The sequence below is a fragment of the Macaca thibetana genome, chromosome 19, assembly GCF_024542745.1.
Source record: "Macaca thibetana thibetana isolate TM-01 chromosome 19, ASM2454274v1, whole genome shotgun sequence".
NCBI classification, from domain to species: domain Eukaryota; kingdom Metazoa; phylum Chordata; class Mammalia; order Primates; family Cercopithecidae; genus Macaca; species Macaca thibetana.
This window is the reverse complement of record NC_065596.1, coordinates 28,408,976-28,426,745: the sequence shown is the minus strand read 5'-3', so window position 1 is coordinate 28,426,745 and position 17,770 is coordinate 28,408,976. Positions and strand designations below refer to the sequence as shown.

Sequence of the window (17,770 nt, the reverse complement as noted above, 5' to 3'; positions counted from 1 at the left end):
CGCTCCCTCCGAAGGAGGATTCCTGGGGTGGGGGTGGGGGCTCTGACTCACCCACTCTCGTTGCTCCTTAAACCAATACCTCAGGCTCCTCCACCCCCTAGAACCTTCTTGGCCTCCTTGCCTGCCCAGCTTCCTGCCCCGCCTCCACCCTGGCAGCCTCCCCTGAGAATGTTCCATTCGACATCCAAAATTGCTCTGAAACCGGCGCTCTCCTTTCTCCTCTCCCTCTGCAAGGCCTGTCCGGATCCAGGAACCTCCAAGCCTTTTGCCTCGTCTCCAGGCTCCTAGACTCACCTGCCTTGAATCCACCCTCCAAAAGGCAGCTTGAGTCTAATTATCTCCTTTCCCTGCTCTGAACTTTTCCATGGCTCCCCAGTGCCCTCGGGACAAAGCACAGATTCCCGGACACAGTCCACATTATCTCCAGGGGTCTGACTCTTAGCCACATCCTCAGCCTCAAACTGAGTTATGCACACTGTCTACACTGGGTTCTCTCCTTTCCCTGCTCCAAACCCTTCCTTGGCTCCCCAGTGCCCTTGGGACAAAGCACAGATTCCCGGACACAACCCACACCACCTCTGATCTCAGCCACATCCTCAGCCTCTAATTGAGTTATGCACACTGTCTACACTGGGTTCAACACTGACATTTCCCCTCAGATGCCCTCTCTGCCTGCCCCAGCTACCCCGCCCCAGCTCTGACCACACTGGGTCATCGTTGTCTGGGGATGGGTCTGTCCCCTCTCCAGGAGCCCCAGTGAGGACTGAGCCCTGGAACTGCCTTGATTATTTAGGACTGGGAGCCTCAGCAGGACAGGACTGGAACCACTGTGGTTACTGCTGTGTCTCCTGCACCACCCAACACCAGGCCGGGCATAGAGGAGATTTTGTTCAATGCAACTGTTTGTTCAATGTCATTCATTCAATAAATATTTACAGAGCACCAATTCTGTTCTGGGCGCTGGGGATAAAACAGTGAAGGAATTCAAAGAGCCCTGATTGGCTAGGCATGGTAGCTCACACCTGTAATCCCAGCACTTTGGGAGGCCAAGGCGGGCGGATTACCTGAGGTCAGGAGTTTGAGACAAGCCTGACCAACATGGAGAAACCCCATCTCTACTAAAAATACAAAATTAGCCAGGCATGGTGGTGGGCGCCTGTAATCCCAGCTACTTAGGAGGCTGAGGCAGGAGAATCGCTTGAACCCGGGAGGCGGAGGATGCGGTGAGCCGAGATTGCGCCATTACACTCCAGCCTGGGCAACAAGAGCAAAACTCCGTCTCAAAAAAAAAAAAAAAAGGAAAAGCAAAAGAAATATTTGTGGAATAAACCAATGAACTTGGAAACCTTTGAGCCACAATCTTATAAATTATAAAAAAATAAACAAGAAGGGTAGAATAATGAGTATTGGTATGTCTATATTCTACAGGAAGCTCAAAAATTCAATATAACTCATGCCTGTAATCCCAGCACGTTGGGAGGCCAAAAAGGGAGGATCACTTGAGGGCAGGAGTTCAAGACCAGCCTGGGCAACACAGTAAGACCCAGACTCTACAAAAAGTAAAAAATTAGCTGGGCGTGGTGACACGCACCTGTGGTCCCAGCTACTTGGGGCAGGCTGAAGAGGGAGGATCAGTTGAGCCCAGGAGTTTGAGGCTGTGGTGGGCTGTGATTGCATCACTGCACTCCAGCCAGGGCAAGAGAGCGAGACTCTCTCTCTTAAAAAAGAAGGAAGAGGAAAGGAAAGAGGATGTAAGGAAGGAGGAAGGGAGGAGGGAGAGAGGAACAGAGGAAGGAAGGAAGGAAGGAAGGAAGGAAGGAAGGAAGGAAGGAAGGAAGGAAGGAAGGAAGGAAGGAAGGAAGGAGAGAGAAAGAGAAGCAGAAACAGAAGCAGGAGGAGGGGAGGAGGAGGGGAGGAGGAGGGGAGAGAAGAGGGGAGGAGCAGGAGGAAGAGGAAGAAGAAATAGAAATACCAGGACAGTGAAGCCAGGGTGACACTGTGTCGACACAGAAATCCAAAGGCAGAGGAATGAGTCTCCATACAGTTCTTCCTCCCTGCTCCACTCTGTGCCAGAATGACCCAACTTCAAGAGAACTAACTAACCTGAGCACTGATAAGTCAGGGACTCACAGCACTGGTAGGGGAGGATGGAGGAAAGGCAGGGGCTCCCCTTGCACCCTCCTCCAAGAATGCGCACCCAGCCCCCAGGACGACTCACCCGCACCAGCCGGGCCCTCTTCACCAGGTCGTTGAGCTTGCGCAAGGCGGCGTGCCGGGGCAGGCCCTGGATGTCGCGAAAGAGGTCCTGCTCCTCCAGCTCAAAGAGGCGCCGATTGTCGGGCACGAGGAGAGGCTGGGACCAGAAGGAGCCGATGTAGACACGCAGCACCTCGGGCGTGCCCACCACCTTGCCCAGCGCCCACATGAGCGCGCCGTAGACGCGCATCAGCTGCTGCGTCTCCACCATGTCGGCCTTGTTGAGCACTACGCGGATCTTGTCCTCATGGCCCCGCAGCGCGCCGATGGCCTCCGAGAACTCGTCCGAGATCTCCAACTTGTGCGCGTCGAAGAGCAGGATGATGAGGTCCACGCGCTCCGCGAACCAGCGCAGCACGGCCGGGAAGTCGTAGCCTGGAGTGGGAGTGGAGAGACAGGGGCGCAAGGGGCAGAAGTCAGACCCCCACCCTCCAGCCATTCAGTAGCATCCATTCTCTTGCATATTGGACTGTAAAGATGTTCACATTGTTGGCTGTCCAAATCCTGTCTAGGCAAAATAGCCAAGGCCCTCAGTGGGTACCACTGCTTTGGTTCCCCAGTCCCCAGAATTTCCCCCCACTCTGGTCCCAGCCCCTCAAGTCCTCAAGCCATCTGGTTACAGGGGTAATCATCCCCCTTTTCCTTTGCTGGAGTGCAATGGCGGGATCATGCCTCCCTGAAACCTCCACTTCCCGGAGCTCAGGCAATCCTCCCACCTCAGCCTCCCTAGTAGCTGGGACCGCAGGCGGCCGTCACCACACGTGGCTAATTTTTTTTTTTTTTTTTTTTTTTTTTTTTTTTTTGTAGAGACGGGGTCTCACTATGTTACCCGGGCTGGTCTCATACTCCTGAGCTCAAGTGATCCTCTTGCCTCAGCCTCCCAAAATGTTGGGATCACAGGAGTCAGCCACCGTGCACAGCCTCCAGGCCTCCATTTTTTCATTCGCTCATTCTTTTTTTTTTTTTTTTTTTTTTTTTTTTTTTTTTTTTTTTGAGACGGAGTCTCGCTCTGTCACCCAGGCTGGAGTGCAGTGGCCAGATCTCAGCTCACTGCAAGCTCCGCCTCCCGGGTTCCCGCCATTCTCCTGCCTCAGCCTCCCGAGTAGCTGGGACTACAGGCGCCCGCCACCTCGCCCGGCTAGTTTTTTTTTGTATTTTTTAGTAGAGACGGGGTTTCACCGTGTTAGCCAGGATGGTCTCGATCTCCTGACCTCGTGATCCGCCCGTCTTGGCCTCCCAAAGTGCTGGGATTACAGGTGTGAGCCACCGCGCCCGGCAATTCGCTCATTCTTTAACCAGTTATTAGTGGTGTGCTTTGTAGGTGTGCATGTGTAGGTTGTTAAAAATACTGACATGAGGCCAGGCGCAGTGGCTCACGCCTGTAATCCCAGCACTTTGGGAGGCCGAGGTGGGCGGATCACGAGGTCAGGAGATCGAGACCATCCTGGCTAACATGGTGAAACCCCGTCTCTACTAAAAATACAAAAAATTAGCCGGGTGTGGTGGCGGGCGCCTGTAGTCCCTGCTACTCGGGAGGCTGAGGCAGGAGAATGGCGGGAACCCGGGAGGCGGAGCTTGCAGTGAGCCGAGATCATGCCACTGCTCTCCAGCCTGGGCAACAGAGCAAGACTCCGTCTCAAAAAAAAAAAAAAAATACTGATATGTTTGCTAAAAGATCCCCCCGTGCTTCTATGGAACCCCAAGGCTGCCACGTGCCTCTATCACCCCAGCTTCTCCCCAGGATCTGTTGGATCCCCCCATGATCCAGCAACTACAGTTCATGTGCTCTTGCCATAGCAGATTTTTTTTTTTTTTTTTTTTTTTTTTTTTTTTTTTTTGAGACAGAGTCTCACTCTGTCGCCCAGGCTGGAGTGCAGTGGCATGAATGCAGCTCACTGCAACCTCCATCTCCAGGTTCAAGCGATTCTCCTGCCTCAGCCTCCCAAGTATCTGGGATTACAGGCATGCACCACCACACCCGGTTAATTTTTGTATTTTTAGTAGAGACGGGGTTTCACCATGTTGGCCAGGCTGAGATGTTAAATATTTTGCATTGATTTAGCAATATTTACTGAGAGTCTCATGTGTGCCAAGCCCTGTCCTGGGAGCCTGAGATACTGCAGAGAACACACAGACAAGATTCTTGCTCTGATGAAGCACCCATCCCAGCCATGGGTTCCCACGCTCATTCATTCATTCCTTTCACCATTCATTTCCTCATTCACTCCTTCATCCACCCATTCTCACCTTTGCTTGTTCACTCATTTAATCACCAGCGAGCAATGCTGAGGCGAGCATTGATTGAGACCCCCTGACTTAGCTGTCTAGAATACCTGGATTTGAATCCCTCCTCTGCCTCGATCTGCTGTGTGATCTTAGGAAAGTAGCTTAACCTCTCTGAACTTGTGTTTTCTCTTCTGTAAAATGCAGATCATAGAAGGACTGTTGTGAAGCCAGGTGTGATGGCTCAAACTTGTAATCCCAGCACTTTGGGAGGCTGAGGCAGGCAGATCATTTGAGGCCAGGAGTTCGAGACCAGCCTAGCCAACATGGTAAAACCCCCATCTCTACTAAAAATACAAAAAAATTAGCCTGGTGTTGGTGGCTCATGCCTGTGGTCCCAAATACATGGGAGGTTGTGGCACGAGAATCGTTTGAGCTTGGGAGGCAGAGGTCGCAGAGAGCAGAGATAGCATCACTGCACTCCAGCCTGGGTGACAGAGTGAGACTCTGTCCACCCCCCCGCCCAAAAAAAAAAAGGACTGTTGTAAAGATTAAAAGAATATAAATGAGGTTTTATATATATATATATAGAGAGAGAGAGAGAGAGAGAGAGAGCGCTTAAAATAATGCCTGGCATTGAACTGTACACTTAAAAATTATGTAGGTGGCTGGGCACAGTGGCTCATGCCTGTAATCCCAGCACTTTGAGAGGCTGAGGCAGGAGGATCGCTTGAGTCTGGGAGTCTGAGACCAGCCTAGGCAAGATGACATTCCCTGTCTCTACAGAAAAAAATAAAAATAAAAAATTATCCACGCGTGGTGGCGTGCATCTGTAGTCTCAGCTACTCAGGAAGCTGAAGCAAAAGGATCACTTGAGCCCAGAGGTTGGAGGCTGCAGTGAGCCACAATTGTGTCACTGCACTCCGACCGGCAGACAGAGCAAGACCTTGTCTCTCTCTCTTTTTTTTAAATGGTTGAGCTTTTTTTTTTTTTTTTTTTTTTTTTTTTTTTTTTTTGAGGCAGAGTCTTGCTCTGTCACCAGGCTGAAGTGCAGTGGTGCGATCTCAGCTCACTGCAATCTCTGCCTCTCGGATTCAAGCGATTCTCCTGCCTCAGTCAACCGAGTAGCTGGGATTACAGGCGCCACCACACCCAGCTAATTTCCCAGACACACCCGTGTTCACAATGTGGGACCTGCACAGATGTTTGTAGTCACACAATCACAAAGACAATATGAGATGCACACACATCACAGACAGAGACCTGCACGAACACAGGTACAGAGGCACATGTGCACACCCAGGCACAATCGCACACACATAACCTCCCATGCCCTCCCAAACCCAAAGGCACCCACACAGACACACACACAGTTACACAAAAGATACACTCCTGTACACACATACATTCTCACATACACAACACCACACAGAAGCACACAACTGTATCCCGAGGTACAATCACAGGTAGTCACACACAGCCCAACAAAATCCCCGCAGCCCTGTACCGCCCAACGCAGCCACACAAAGTCACACACAGCCCAGATACACATATATGCCTCATGCACAGGCACACAATGTCAGACTCACACCCACAATGACACACACTAAATCCACAGACACATAGACAAAAGATGCCCTTTATGTCTCTCTCACACACACACTTATATACACTTCACAATATAACAATATATAGAGACAGAATCAGTTGCACACAATCCCACAAAGTCTCCCATAGCCCCACACAGCCCTTCAGAGTCACACAGAGTCATCCAGCAGGCCGGGCACAGTGCCTCACACCTGTAATCCCAGCACTTTGGGAGGCCAAGGCAGGAGGATCACCTGAGGTCCAGAGTTTGAGACCAGCCTGGCCAACATGGTGAAACTCTTGTCTCTACTAAAAAAAAAAAAAAAAAAAAAAAAAATACAAAAATTAGCCGGACATGGGTGTGGCGGGTGCCTGCAGTTCCGGCTACTCAGGAGGCTGAGGCAGAAGAGTCACTTGAACTCGGGAGGCGAAGGTTGCAGTGAGCTGAGATCGCGCCACTCCACTCCAGCCTACGTGACAGAGTGAGACTCTGTCGCAAAAACAAACGAACAAAACAAAGTCATCCAGCCACAATTATAGGCACACGCATACACACACACACACACACACAGAGGCAGGTACACAATTCAAAGTCACACAACCTCAGAGCCAAGGCCATGATGAGGCACGTCCACTGCTATACACAAATGCATGGAACCACCGCACCCACGTTCACAGCGACACACTTTCCCAAGATACACACAGAGTCACACACACACCAACAGCTGGACACTCTCTCCTCCTCTTCCTCTACCCCCAAGGCCAGGAAGGGAGACCCCGTTCCCCACTCCCCCACCACCCATGGCCTTTGGACGCCCCTGCTGGCACCCCTGCCCTGGCTGAGAGAGCCACTCCCTCCCGTTGTCCCAGGCCCAGGCCCTGGGGTGGGAGCCCCAGGAATTCCTCCCCCTCAGCTGGCAGCACGTCCTCCCAATCGTTTCTGCAGCTGCCTCCTGCCGTTCTCCCGTGGGGCCTCTGGACGGCGGCCAGGGACACCGTCACCCCCGGCGTCCCCGCCCCACCCCAGGCCCAGCCTCCTCGCCAGGGCCTCTCATCCCCTCTGCCCCACATGGCAGCCTCCTTTGCCCCAGTTCCCGGCCTCCGAGGCCATGGGGGGTGGGGGACACAAGTTCGTGGGGCTGGGGGGCCACAGATGCTGAGCTGGGCTGGGCAGGAGTGGTGGGGGCTCAGCACACCCGGAGGCCCCCGCTGGAATCCACCCCCCGCCGCTCTCCTTGCACAGCTGTTTATAAATTCCAGGCCTGGCCTTGGCCCCCACCCAGATTCCCTTCCCATCCTCTTCTCAGCCCCATCTGTGGCCCAGACGCAGAGCCAGGAGCTCACAGGGCCCAGCTTCCCCTGCCCGGGCTCTGCCTCATCTCTGGGCCTTGTGTCTCCCTGCATCACTGTCTCACTGCCTCGGAATCCCTGTCCCTCTTCATCTCTCCCTTCCCATCCTTCCTGCCTGCCCAGACGTGCGGCTCCTGCCCGCTCGCACCACGTGGTCACTCACACGCCTCCCCCACCCATCGATGCGAGCCAGCACGGAGCAGTCACGGCTTCCACTAGCTCCCTGGGCTGCCCTGCCAGCCAGGGCCAGAGGATGCAGGCCCAGGTCCCAGTGGAGACACCGCCCCTCCTCCTCTAGACCCAGGAGTCCAGATCCCAGGCCCTCATCCGTCAGACCCAGGAGTCCAGGCCCAGCCCCTCCTCCCTCAGACCCAGGAGTCCAGACCCCCAGGCCCTCCTCCCTCAGACCCAGGAGTCCAGACCCCCGCCCCTCCTCCTCTAGACCCAGGAGTCCAGATCCCAGGCCCTCATCCGTCAGACCCAGGAGTCCAGGCCCCCAGCCCCTCCTCCCTCAGACCCAGGAGTCCAGGCTCAGCCCCTCCTCCCTCAGACCCAGGAGTCCAGACCTCCAGCCCCTCCTCCCTCAGACCCAGGAGTCCAGACCTCCAGCCCCTCCTCCCTCAGACCCAGGAGTCCAGACCTCCAGCCCCTCCTCCCTCAGACCCCAGGGTCTGGCCCCCAGCCCCTCCTCCCTCAGACCCAGGAGTCCAGGTCCCCAACTTCTCCTCCCTCAGACCCAGGGGTCCAGGCTCAGCCCCTCCTCCCTCAGACCCAGGAGTCCAGGCCCCCAGCCCCTCTTCCCTCAGACCCAGGAGTCCAGGCCCAGCCCCTCCTCCCTCAGACCCAGGAGTCCAGGCCCAGCCGCTCCTTCCTCTGACCCCAGGGTCCAGCCCCACTCACCGCGGCTCACTCTCTGTTTGGCACCCGACAGGATACCCGGGGTGTCGATGATGCTGATGCTTTCCAGGACCTGATTGGGGAGCTGGGCACACATGAACCTGGGGGGTAGAGGGAAGGTCAGAGGTCAACACAGGGAAGGACAGAAGGAGGGAAAACATGAAGAGGGACTCGGGACAGCATGACAGAGCATCCTGTATGGGCGAAGAAAGACTCCAGACAGAAAAAGGGTGACCAGGACCATCTCAGAGCTGTAACCAGTCACAGCTCATGTTCGGTAAGCACTTAATTTGTGCCAGGTGCGTTCTTTTTTTTTTTTTTTAGATAGAGTTTTGCTCTGTCACGCAGGCTGGATTGCAGTGGCACTATTTTGGCTCACTGCAACCTCCGCCTCTCGAGTTCAAGTGATTCTCCTGCCTCAGCCTCCCGAGTAGCTGGGATTACAGGCATGCACCACCACGCCCGGCTAATCTTTGTATTTTTAGTAGAGACAGGGTTTCGCCATGTTGGCCAGGCTGGTCTCGAACTCCTGACCTCCGGTGATCTGCCCACCTTGGCCTCCCAAAGTGCTGGGATTACAGGTGTGAGCCACCGCACCCAGCCACCAGGTGCTGTTCCAAGTCCTCACAGCAACCATGGCATAGAGACCATGGTGATTCTCTCTTTTTTTTTTTTTAGACGAGTCTCACCGCACCTGGCCCAAGGTGATTGATCCCCATTTTGCAGATGAGGCTACAAGAAGGGCAGAGAGGTCAAGTCATTTGCCTGAGGCCACCCAGCTGGCGGGGATTTGAACCAGGCATGCTGACTTCACTAGCCTAGGTGCTCCCCTGAATAAGAGAGCAGAGACAGGCATGGGAAGAATTGGGTAGAGAGAAGGGAATTGGGGCTGAGAAGGAGGGAAACACAGTCAGGGAGGGGACAGAGAAGGGGGACAGCAAGATGCACCCCCAGGGCCGGGTGCGGTGGCTCACGCGTGTAATCCCAGCACTTTGGGAGGCTGAGGCGGGTGGATCACTTGAGGCCAGGAGTTCGAGACCAGCCTGGCCAACATGGTGAAACCCCGTCTGTACCTAATAATACAAAAACTCGCTGGGCGTGGTGGCGGGTGTCTGTAATCCCAGCTACTCAGGAGGCTGAGGCAGGAGAATCGCTTGAACCCAGGAGGTGGAGGTTGCCGTGAGCTGAGATCGCACCACTGCACTCCAGCCTGGGCGACAAGAACGGAAACTACGTCTCAACAAAAAGAAAAAGAAGGATGCGCCCTGGGCCCGCGGCTGGCACACCTGTTGAGGAAGGTGTTTCCGAAGGGGTTGAGTTTGCGGAAGGGCTTGTCCGGGTCCACGACGAGGGCGTTGCCGGGCACGGTGCCCTCAGTGTCCCCATGCATGACGGCCACAAAGCAGTCGGTGGTGGGCTCAGGCCCCACGCGGGAGCCGGGCACCTCCTGCTCCAGCAGGTACTGGATGAAGCTGGTCTTGCCCGTGCTGTACTGGCCAGCCACCAGCACCATGGGCTTGCCGTCGAAGTCTGCATCCTCCAGGGCCGGCGAGTGGAAGGCCCCGAAGCGGTAGTGCTCCTCCAGCGGCAGCAGCTTCGTGCGGTACAGCTCCTTGAGGGCCGAGGTCACCGTGCGGATGGCCTCGGGCTGCTGGCCCCGCGCCCCGCCCCGCTTCAGCCAGCTGAACATGGTGGCGGCACACTGCCCACTGGGTTCACGGAGAGACGTGCAGATGGAGAGCTGCCTGTGGGATGGGGAGCGGGCAAGAGCATGGGCGGCCTGGCCAAGGAGGAAGAAAGGGGTCTGAGTGTAGACTGTCTGGGTGGCAGGATGGGTGAAGAAGGAGGAGGAGCACAGATATTTGTGGTCACAAATATGTGGTCACAGAGCATGGATGGTGGGTGGCAGGAGGAAGAATGGAATTGGGATAGGCACGATGGTTCACGCCTGTAATCCTAGTATTTTGGGAGGCCGAGACAGGAGGATTGCTTGAGGTCAGTAGCTCAAGACCAGCCTGGGTAAAATAGTGAGACCCCCATCTCTACAAAAAAAATAATTAGCTGGGCATGGTGGCACATGCCTGTAGTCCCAGCACTTTGGGAGGCTGAGGCAGGAGGATTGCTTGAGCTCAGGAGTTCAAGGCTACAGTGAGCTATGATCATGCCACTGCACTCCAGTCTGGGCTACAGAGCAAGACCCCATCTCAAAAAACAAGCAAACAAACAAACAAACAAACAAAACCTGGGTGCAGTGGCTCATGCCTGTAATCCCAGCACTTTGGGAGGCCAAGGCAGGTGGACCACCTGAGGTCAGAAGTTTGAGACCAGCCTGCCCAATATGGTGAAATCCTGTCTCTACTAAACATATAAAAAATTAGCCAGGCATGGTGGTGGCCACCTGTAATCCCAGCTACTCAGGAGGCTGAGACAGGAGAATCACTTGAACCCGGGAGGCGGAGGTTGCAGTGCGCCAAGATCCCACCACTGCACTCAACAGAGTAAGACTCCATCTCAAAAAAACAAAAACAAAAAAACAACAACAAAAAAAAGAGGAGATGATAGTGAACCAGCTGAAGGAAGAGAAAGAAGAAAGATGAATGGTGACGTGGTTGAAGAAGGGGGATTGATGGTGGTAATGGAAAACCAAGAGATGGACAAGGCGAAAGATACAGAAGCTGCCTGGAAGAAACGGATTCCTTAATCACTTCATTCATTTCTTCCTCCCTTCACCCTTCCATCATTTGACACGTTTTCACTGAAATCACTCACTCCATGCTTCAGGCACTGTGGACCCAGAAACCAGTCAGAGATCGTCCCTCACCCACCCAGAGCCTCTAATGAGGACCTAGACACAAGCCAGACATCCAGAGGAGGGTGTGAGAAAGCGACCACAGCACCAGTAAGACTCAGGGCAGGGCTGACTTTTGAGCTGCTCCATGAACAGCAGGCAAGACAAGGGGATTTAGGCAGAGAGGACGGTGCATGCAAAGGTCTGGGGGTGTGAGAGGTCCTGGTGTGTTGGGAGCCATGAAATATCTGGGTGGTTGACACAGGGGCACAAAGAGGAGGGTTGAGAAATGGAGCTGAGAAGGTTGCCTGGGTGTACCCAGGTCATGAGGGCTGTTGAGTGTTAAGAAAAATGAGGCAACATTTATGATCACTGCATGCCAGGCACTGTGCTAACTCACTTAACCTTCATAACCCTGTAAAGTAGGTCTATTACCATCCCCGCTTTTCCTTGTCTTTTTTTTTTTTTTTTTTTGGAGATGGAGTCTCACTCTGTAGCCCAAGCTGGAGTGCAGTGGCACAATCTCGGCTCACTGCAACCTTCACCTCTGCGGCTCAAGAGATTCTCCTGCCTCAGCCTCCCAAGTAGTTGGGACTAGAGGCATGCGCCACTACACCCAGTTAATTTTTTTTTTTGTATTTTTAGTAGAGACAGAGTTTCACTATGTTGCCCTGGGTAGTCCCAAACTCCTGAGCTCAGGTGATCCACCCGCCTCGGCCTCCCAAAGTGTTGGGATTACAGGTGTGAGCCACCATGCTGGCTCATCTCTGTTTTGTTTTGTATTTTTTTTTTGAGACGGAGTCTCGCTCTGTCACCCAGGCTGCAGGTTGGAGTGCAGTGGCGCGATCTCAGCTCACTGCAAGCTCCGCCTCCCAGGTTCCCGCCATTCTCCTGCCTCAGCCTCCTGAGTAGCTGGGACTACAGGCGCCCGCCACCACACCTGGCTAATTTTTTGTATTTTCAGTAGAGACGGGGTTTCACCGTGTTAACCGGGATGGTCTCGATCTCCTGACCTCGTGATCCGCCCACCTCGGCCTCCCAAAGTGCTGGGATTAAAGGCATGAGCCACCATGCCCGGCCTCATCTCTGCTTTTTTAACAAGGCAAAGGAGGCTCAGCAACAAGGCAAATGAAGACAGCAATAAATTACCCAAGATCACTTAGCTAGAAAATGCTCGAACTGGGACTCAAACCCAGGCAACCTGACCTCAGAGCTTGCAATCCTATTGTAGGTCTAAAGATCTGAGTTAGGGAGGTTAACCATGACCAATCCAGGAGCAATGAGCACCTCCAGCACCCAGACTGTGTTCTCTATCTTCCCTTACTATCCTTTTATTTACCATAGGATCTGTAGTGATGTCCCCTCTTTCATTTCTGATACCAGCCATATGTGTGTGTCTTTACTTTTTTTTTTTTTTTTTTTTTTTTTTTGAGGCGGAGTCTCGCTCTGTCGCCCAGGCTGGAGTGTAGTGGCGCGATCTCGGCTCACTGCAAGCTCCGCCTCCCGGGTTCCCGCCATTCTCCTGCCTCAGCCTCCCGAGTAGCTGGGACTACAGGCGCTGCCACCATGCCCGGCTAATTTTTTTGTATTTTTTTAGTGGAGACGGGGTTTCATTGTGTTAGCCAGGATGGTCTCGATCTCCTGACCTCGTGATCCACCCGTCTCGGCCTCCCAAAGTGCTGGGATTACAGGCTTGAGCCACCGCGCCCGGCCGTCTTTACTTTTTTAAAAAAAGAAAAACAAAAACGATTGGTCCCGTTGATGCTTATGATTTTACTGATCTTTTCAAAGAATCAACTTTTGGTAAGACGGGAGTCTCTAAATACCATTCACCACTAAAAGAACCTGGGACTCCTTAGAGAAATGGTGGATTCCAGGGCTGGGGCAGGGAAGAACAAGTGAGCCTGGGTCAGACGGTGAGGAAGTGCTCAAAGGCGGATTGGGCATGTTACAGGAACAGAGGACCCAGCTTGCAGGGGTGGCCAATGGTCAAAAATGGAGCAATTTGAGCATCAAAATAACTGCAAATCAAATATGCTAAAATCCATAAAATCATGAGACTTTTAAAAGGGGTGGCGAGGGGGTGGGGGAGATAAAAGGAAAGGGAGTTCGTGAAGGAGTGGCAGGAGCGGAAAAGAGAGGCAGGATCTGGGATGTGGGCAGAGGGAGAGGGCTCTGGGCGGTGTCCCAGGCAGGGAGGGCCCTGAGAGAGTGTTGGGGAGAATGCCATCAGCAGTGGCCGATGGAGCTGGTGAGGCTGGAGAGGGGCTCTTGGGTGGCTGGAGGGGCCAAGTTAGCCGATATGGATGAGGGCCTGGATGGAGACCCTGCCCAGAGGATCTCTAGCCAGGGGATAGGGAGGGGTGTTGGGGGAGGATGGAGGAGATTAGGGGAGTGGGAGAGGCTGCGGAAGAGTGAGGGGACTGGTGGAGTGGGGGACATGGTTACAGACTGGGGGGACTGGTGAAGACTGGGAGGGATTGGGGAACACCTGGGGAGACCGTTACAGACTGGGGATAGGGTGGCGGGGAGCAGGGATCAGGCATGAGGAACCAGGGTAGGCTCGGGCGGGGGTCGTGAGGCGACAGCTGCGATGCTGGGAGCACTCACCGACGGGGCGCGCTGGCGGCTGCAGCGGGCTGGGCAGGCTGGGCGGGGGTGGGGTCCCGCAGGGATCCGAGGCGCCCGCGGAGCGGCCTGTGCTCGCGGTCCTGTCCGGAGCCGTCTGAGCCGGGTGGGGCCCGGAGCGGGGAGGACGGGAGGGAGGACAGAAGGGAGGGGAGGGACGAGGAGCCCCCCCTCAAAACCGGGCGCCCGGCCTCTGGCGCCCCCTTGTGGGGAGTGGGGAAGACGCCTTAGCACCGCGGGCGAGAGCTCCAGCGTCCCGTCTGGGATTCGAATTCCACCTCCACCTCCGGCGTTGGGCTGCTCCCCAATCCGTCTCTCTTCTTAACACGGGAATCACAACAGCAGCAGCAATAAGAGTAACAATAACTTAGGTCGGGCGCCCTGGCTCACGCCTGTAATCCTAACACTTTGGAAGGCCAAGGTGGGAAGATTGCTTGAGGCCAGGAGTCCAAGACCAGCCTGGGCAACACAGCAAGACCCCATGTCTATTAAAAATAATAATAAATAATAAAATAATTTAGCCAGGCACAGGAGTGCACACCTGTAATCCCAACAACTTGGAAGGCTGAGGTGGGAGGATTGCTTGAACCCAGGAGGTCGAGGCTGCACTGAGCTAGGATTGTGCCACTGCACTCCAGCCTGGGTGACAGAGCGAGACCTCACCTCTAAAAAAAAATTATAGGACCGGGCACGGTCCTATAATTACACACCTGTAATCCCAACACTTTGGGAGGCGAGACAGGTGGATCACTTGAGGTCAGGAGTTCAAGACCAGCCTGGCCAACATGGTGCAAACCCATCTCTACTAAAAATACATGGGAGGCCGAGGCCGGCAGATTACAAGGTCAGGAGATCGAGATCATCCTGGCTAACACGATGAAACCCCGTCTCTACTAAAAATACAAAAAATTAGCCGGGTGTGGTGGCAGGTGCCTGTAGTCCCAGCTACTTGGGAAGCTGAGGCAGGAGAATCACTTAAACACAGGGGAGGCGGAGCTTACAGTGAGCGGAGATTGTGCCACTGCACTCCAGCCTGGTTGACAGAGCAAGACTCCGTCTCAATAAATAAATAAATAAATAAATAAATAAAATACAAAAATTAGCTGGGTGCAGTGGCACGTGCCTGTAGTCCTAGCTACTTGGGAGGCTGAGGCAGGAGAATCACTGGAACCCAGGAGGCAGAGGTTGCAGTGAGCCGAGATCACATCACTGCATTCTAGCCTGGGCGACAGAGTGAGACTCCATCTGCAATAAATAAACAAATAAAAATAGTATTACTTTTAAAACTTAAGGGAGTTCATGAAACTTCTCGGCTAACAACCCTCCCTGGCTCTCCTCTCTCTCAGAGTAAAAGCCAAAGTCCCCACCAAGGCCCACAAAGCCTAGCATGATCCACCTACATCTCCCCTGTCCGCTTTCATCAGGCGACTCCAGCCACCGTGGCCTCCTCACCGTTCCTCAGACACACCCACAACCCTCCAGATTCACGGCCTTTGCACTTGCTGACCCCTCTTCGTGGAGTACTTTCCCCATAGGGATCTGAATACCTCACTCTCTCCCCTTCTTCAGGTCCCTGCTCAAATGTCACCTCCTCAGAGAAGCCCTCCAGGATCGCCCCGCCTAAGGTAGAACCCACTCTCTACCTCTTATCACTGCCCTATTTTTCTCCACAGCCCTTCCAACCACTCTGCATATTCCACATTTCTCTGCCTAAGGGAATGTCTTCGCCTGGAGAACATGAGCCCCATGAGGGCTTTGCACAATGCCCAGCTCACTGCAGGGGCTCAGTAAACATTTGTAGAAACAATCCCTAATGTTGACTAAGCCATTCCTACGTGCAGGTGCCACTCTGAGCTCTTTGCATGCATGTATTAGCTCATCGAACCCTCATAATATCTCCAAGAAACAGGAGTCTTGGGTTTTTTTATTTTCTTTTGTTTTTGAGATCGTCTCACTCTATCACCCAGGCTGGAGTGCAGTGGCATGATCTCGGCTCACTGCCACCTCCACCTCCCAGGTTCAAATTATTCTCCTGCCTCAACCTCCCGAGTAGCTGGGATTACAGGTGCCCGCCACCATACTCGGTTAATTTTTGTATTTTTAGTAGACACGTGGTTTCACCATGTTGGCCAGGCTCATCTCAAACTTCTGACGTCAAGTGATTTACCCACCTCAGCTTCCCAAAGTGCTGGGATTATAGGCATGAGCCACCGTGCCCAACAGAATTGTATGCTTTAAATGGGTGAATTGCATGGCTTCTGAATTATATCTCAATAAAAGTGATATTATATATATTATATTATTATAATATAATTATAGCATATTATTTCTTTTTTCTTTTTTTTCTTTTTGGACACAGACTCTTACTCTGTTGCCCAGGCTGGAGTGCAGTGGTGCGATCTCGGCTCACTGCAACCTCTGCCTCCCGAGCTCAAGCGATTCTCGTGCCTCAGCCTCCCGAGTAGTTGGGATTGCAGGCGTGCACCACCACGCCCAGCCAATAACCTATTACTATAATATTACTATTATATATATAATATATAAAAGGTCTGGAGCTTAATGATGACTTATGTTACTGTTGCTACTGCTAGGAGACAGGCCCTGTTCCAAAAGCATCACCTAAATCATCTGCCTTCCCCAGGAGGGCAAGTGCTGTTATTATTGTTATTATTATTATTCTTCCTATGTCTCAGATGGGAAAGTTGAGGTACAAGGAAGTAGAGTCTCAGAGCTGGGTGCAGTGGCTCATGCCTATAATCCCAGCACTTCGGGAGGCTGAGGCAGGGGATTGCTCGAGGCTAGGGGTTCAAGACCAGCCTGGGCAACATAGTGAGACCCTATCTCTGCAAGATAAAAAAAGTCTAAAACTTAGCCGAGTGTGGTGGTGCACACCTGTGGTCCCAGCTACTCGGGAGGCTGAGGTGGGAGGATCACTGGAGCCTAGGAGGCTGAGGCTGCAGTGAGCTGTGATGGTGCCACTGCACTCCAGCCTGGGTGACAGAACAAGACCCTGTCTCAAACAAACAAACAAAAAAAGTAGAGTTTGGCCTGCCAAGGTGTGGAAGAACTCGGAGTTGAGCCAGAGTTGTCTGATGGGAGAGTCTTGTTTCGCTTCTACCCCAGGACTTCTCAACCTGTTGCAAAGCATTCCGGAGGATCGGCTGGGCGCGGTGGCTCACGCCTGTAATCCCAGCACTTTGGGAGGCCGAGATGGGCAGATCATTCGGTCAAGAGATCGAGACCATCCTGGCTAACACGGTGAAACCCCCTCTACTAAAAATACAAAAAAATTAACTGGGCGTGGTGGCGGGCGCCTGTAATCCCAGCTACTTGGGAGGCTGAGGCAGGAGAATGGCATGAACCCAGGAGGCGGAGTTTGCAGTGAGCCAATATCGTTCCACTGCACTCCAGCCTGGGTGACAGAGTGAGACTGTCTCAAAACAAAACAAACAAAAATAAAACATTCCAGAGGATCTGTGAGCTTAGATGGGGGGTGAGGGGAAGACATCTGGAGTTTTCACTGAAATTCAGTTTCTGTCAACCACAAATATGACCAGCAAAGCGCAGTGGCATTAGCACGACCTGGGTCCCCGCCACCCAGAGGAATCACTGATGTGTTCACCAGTTGGCAGTTGTGGATTTTTTTTTTTTTTTTTTTTTGAAACTGGGTCTCCCTCTGTTGCCCAGGCTGGAGTGCAGCAGTGAGATCTCAGCTCACTGCAAACTCTGCCTCCCGGGTTCAAGTGATTCTCATGCCTCAGCCTCCCCAGTAGCTGGGACCACAGGTGCCCACTACCAAGCCCAGCTAATTTTTTGTATTTTTTTAGTAGAGACGGGGTTTCACCGTGTTGCCCAGGCTGGTCTCGAACTCCTGAGCTCAGGCAATTCACCCGCCTTGGCCTCCCAAAGTGCTAGGATTACAGGCATGTGCCACCGCGCCCGGCCCAGTTGTGGATATTTTCAGCGACTGTATACACTTATTGCTCACAGGCCCCACTGCCAGCTCTCTCTAGTGAATGCACTGATGCAGGTTGGCCCACA

At 53.4% G+C, this 17,770-nt stretch overlaps 2 protein-coding genes across 4 annotated transcripts in view; both read right to left on the bottom strand.

Moving 5' to 3' along the window:
- The window catches only part of EHD2 (EH domain containing 2), a 57,442-nt gene extending 43,540 nt beyond the window's left edge, over nt 1–13,902 (bottom strand). Inside the window, exons 1-4 of one of the 3 annotated variants that reach the window (XM_050772200.1) lie at nt 13,712–13,902; nt 9,600–10,058; nt 8,317–8,414; nt 2,219–2,631 (exon numbers count right to left, since the gene is read on the bottom strand). In XM_050772200.1, the coding sequence (XP_050628157.1) occupies nt 2,219–2,631; nt 8,317–8,414; nt 9,600–10,003 (915 nt within the window). In that variant the 5' untranslated portion in view covers nt 10,004–10,058; nt 13,712–13,902. The remainder of the gene's footprint in view (nt 1–2,218; nt 2,632–8,316; nt 8,415–9,599; nt 10,059–13,711) is intronic. The other 2 variants (XM_050772201.1, XM_050772202.1) reach the window with 2 other exon arrangements.
- NOP53 (NOP53 ribosome biogenesis factor) overlaps nt 1–17,770 on the bottom strand; it is a 289,745-nt gene that overhangs the window by 23,653 nt on the left and 248,322 nt on the right. The gene's annotated exons all lie outside the window — the stretch shown is intronic.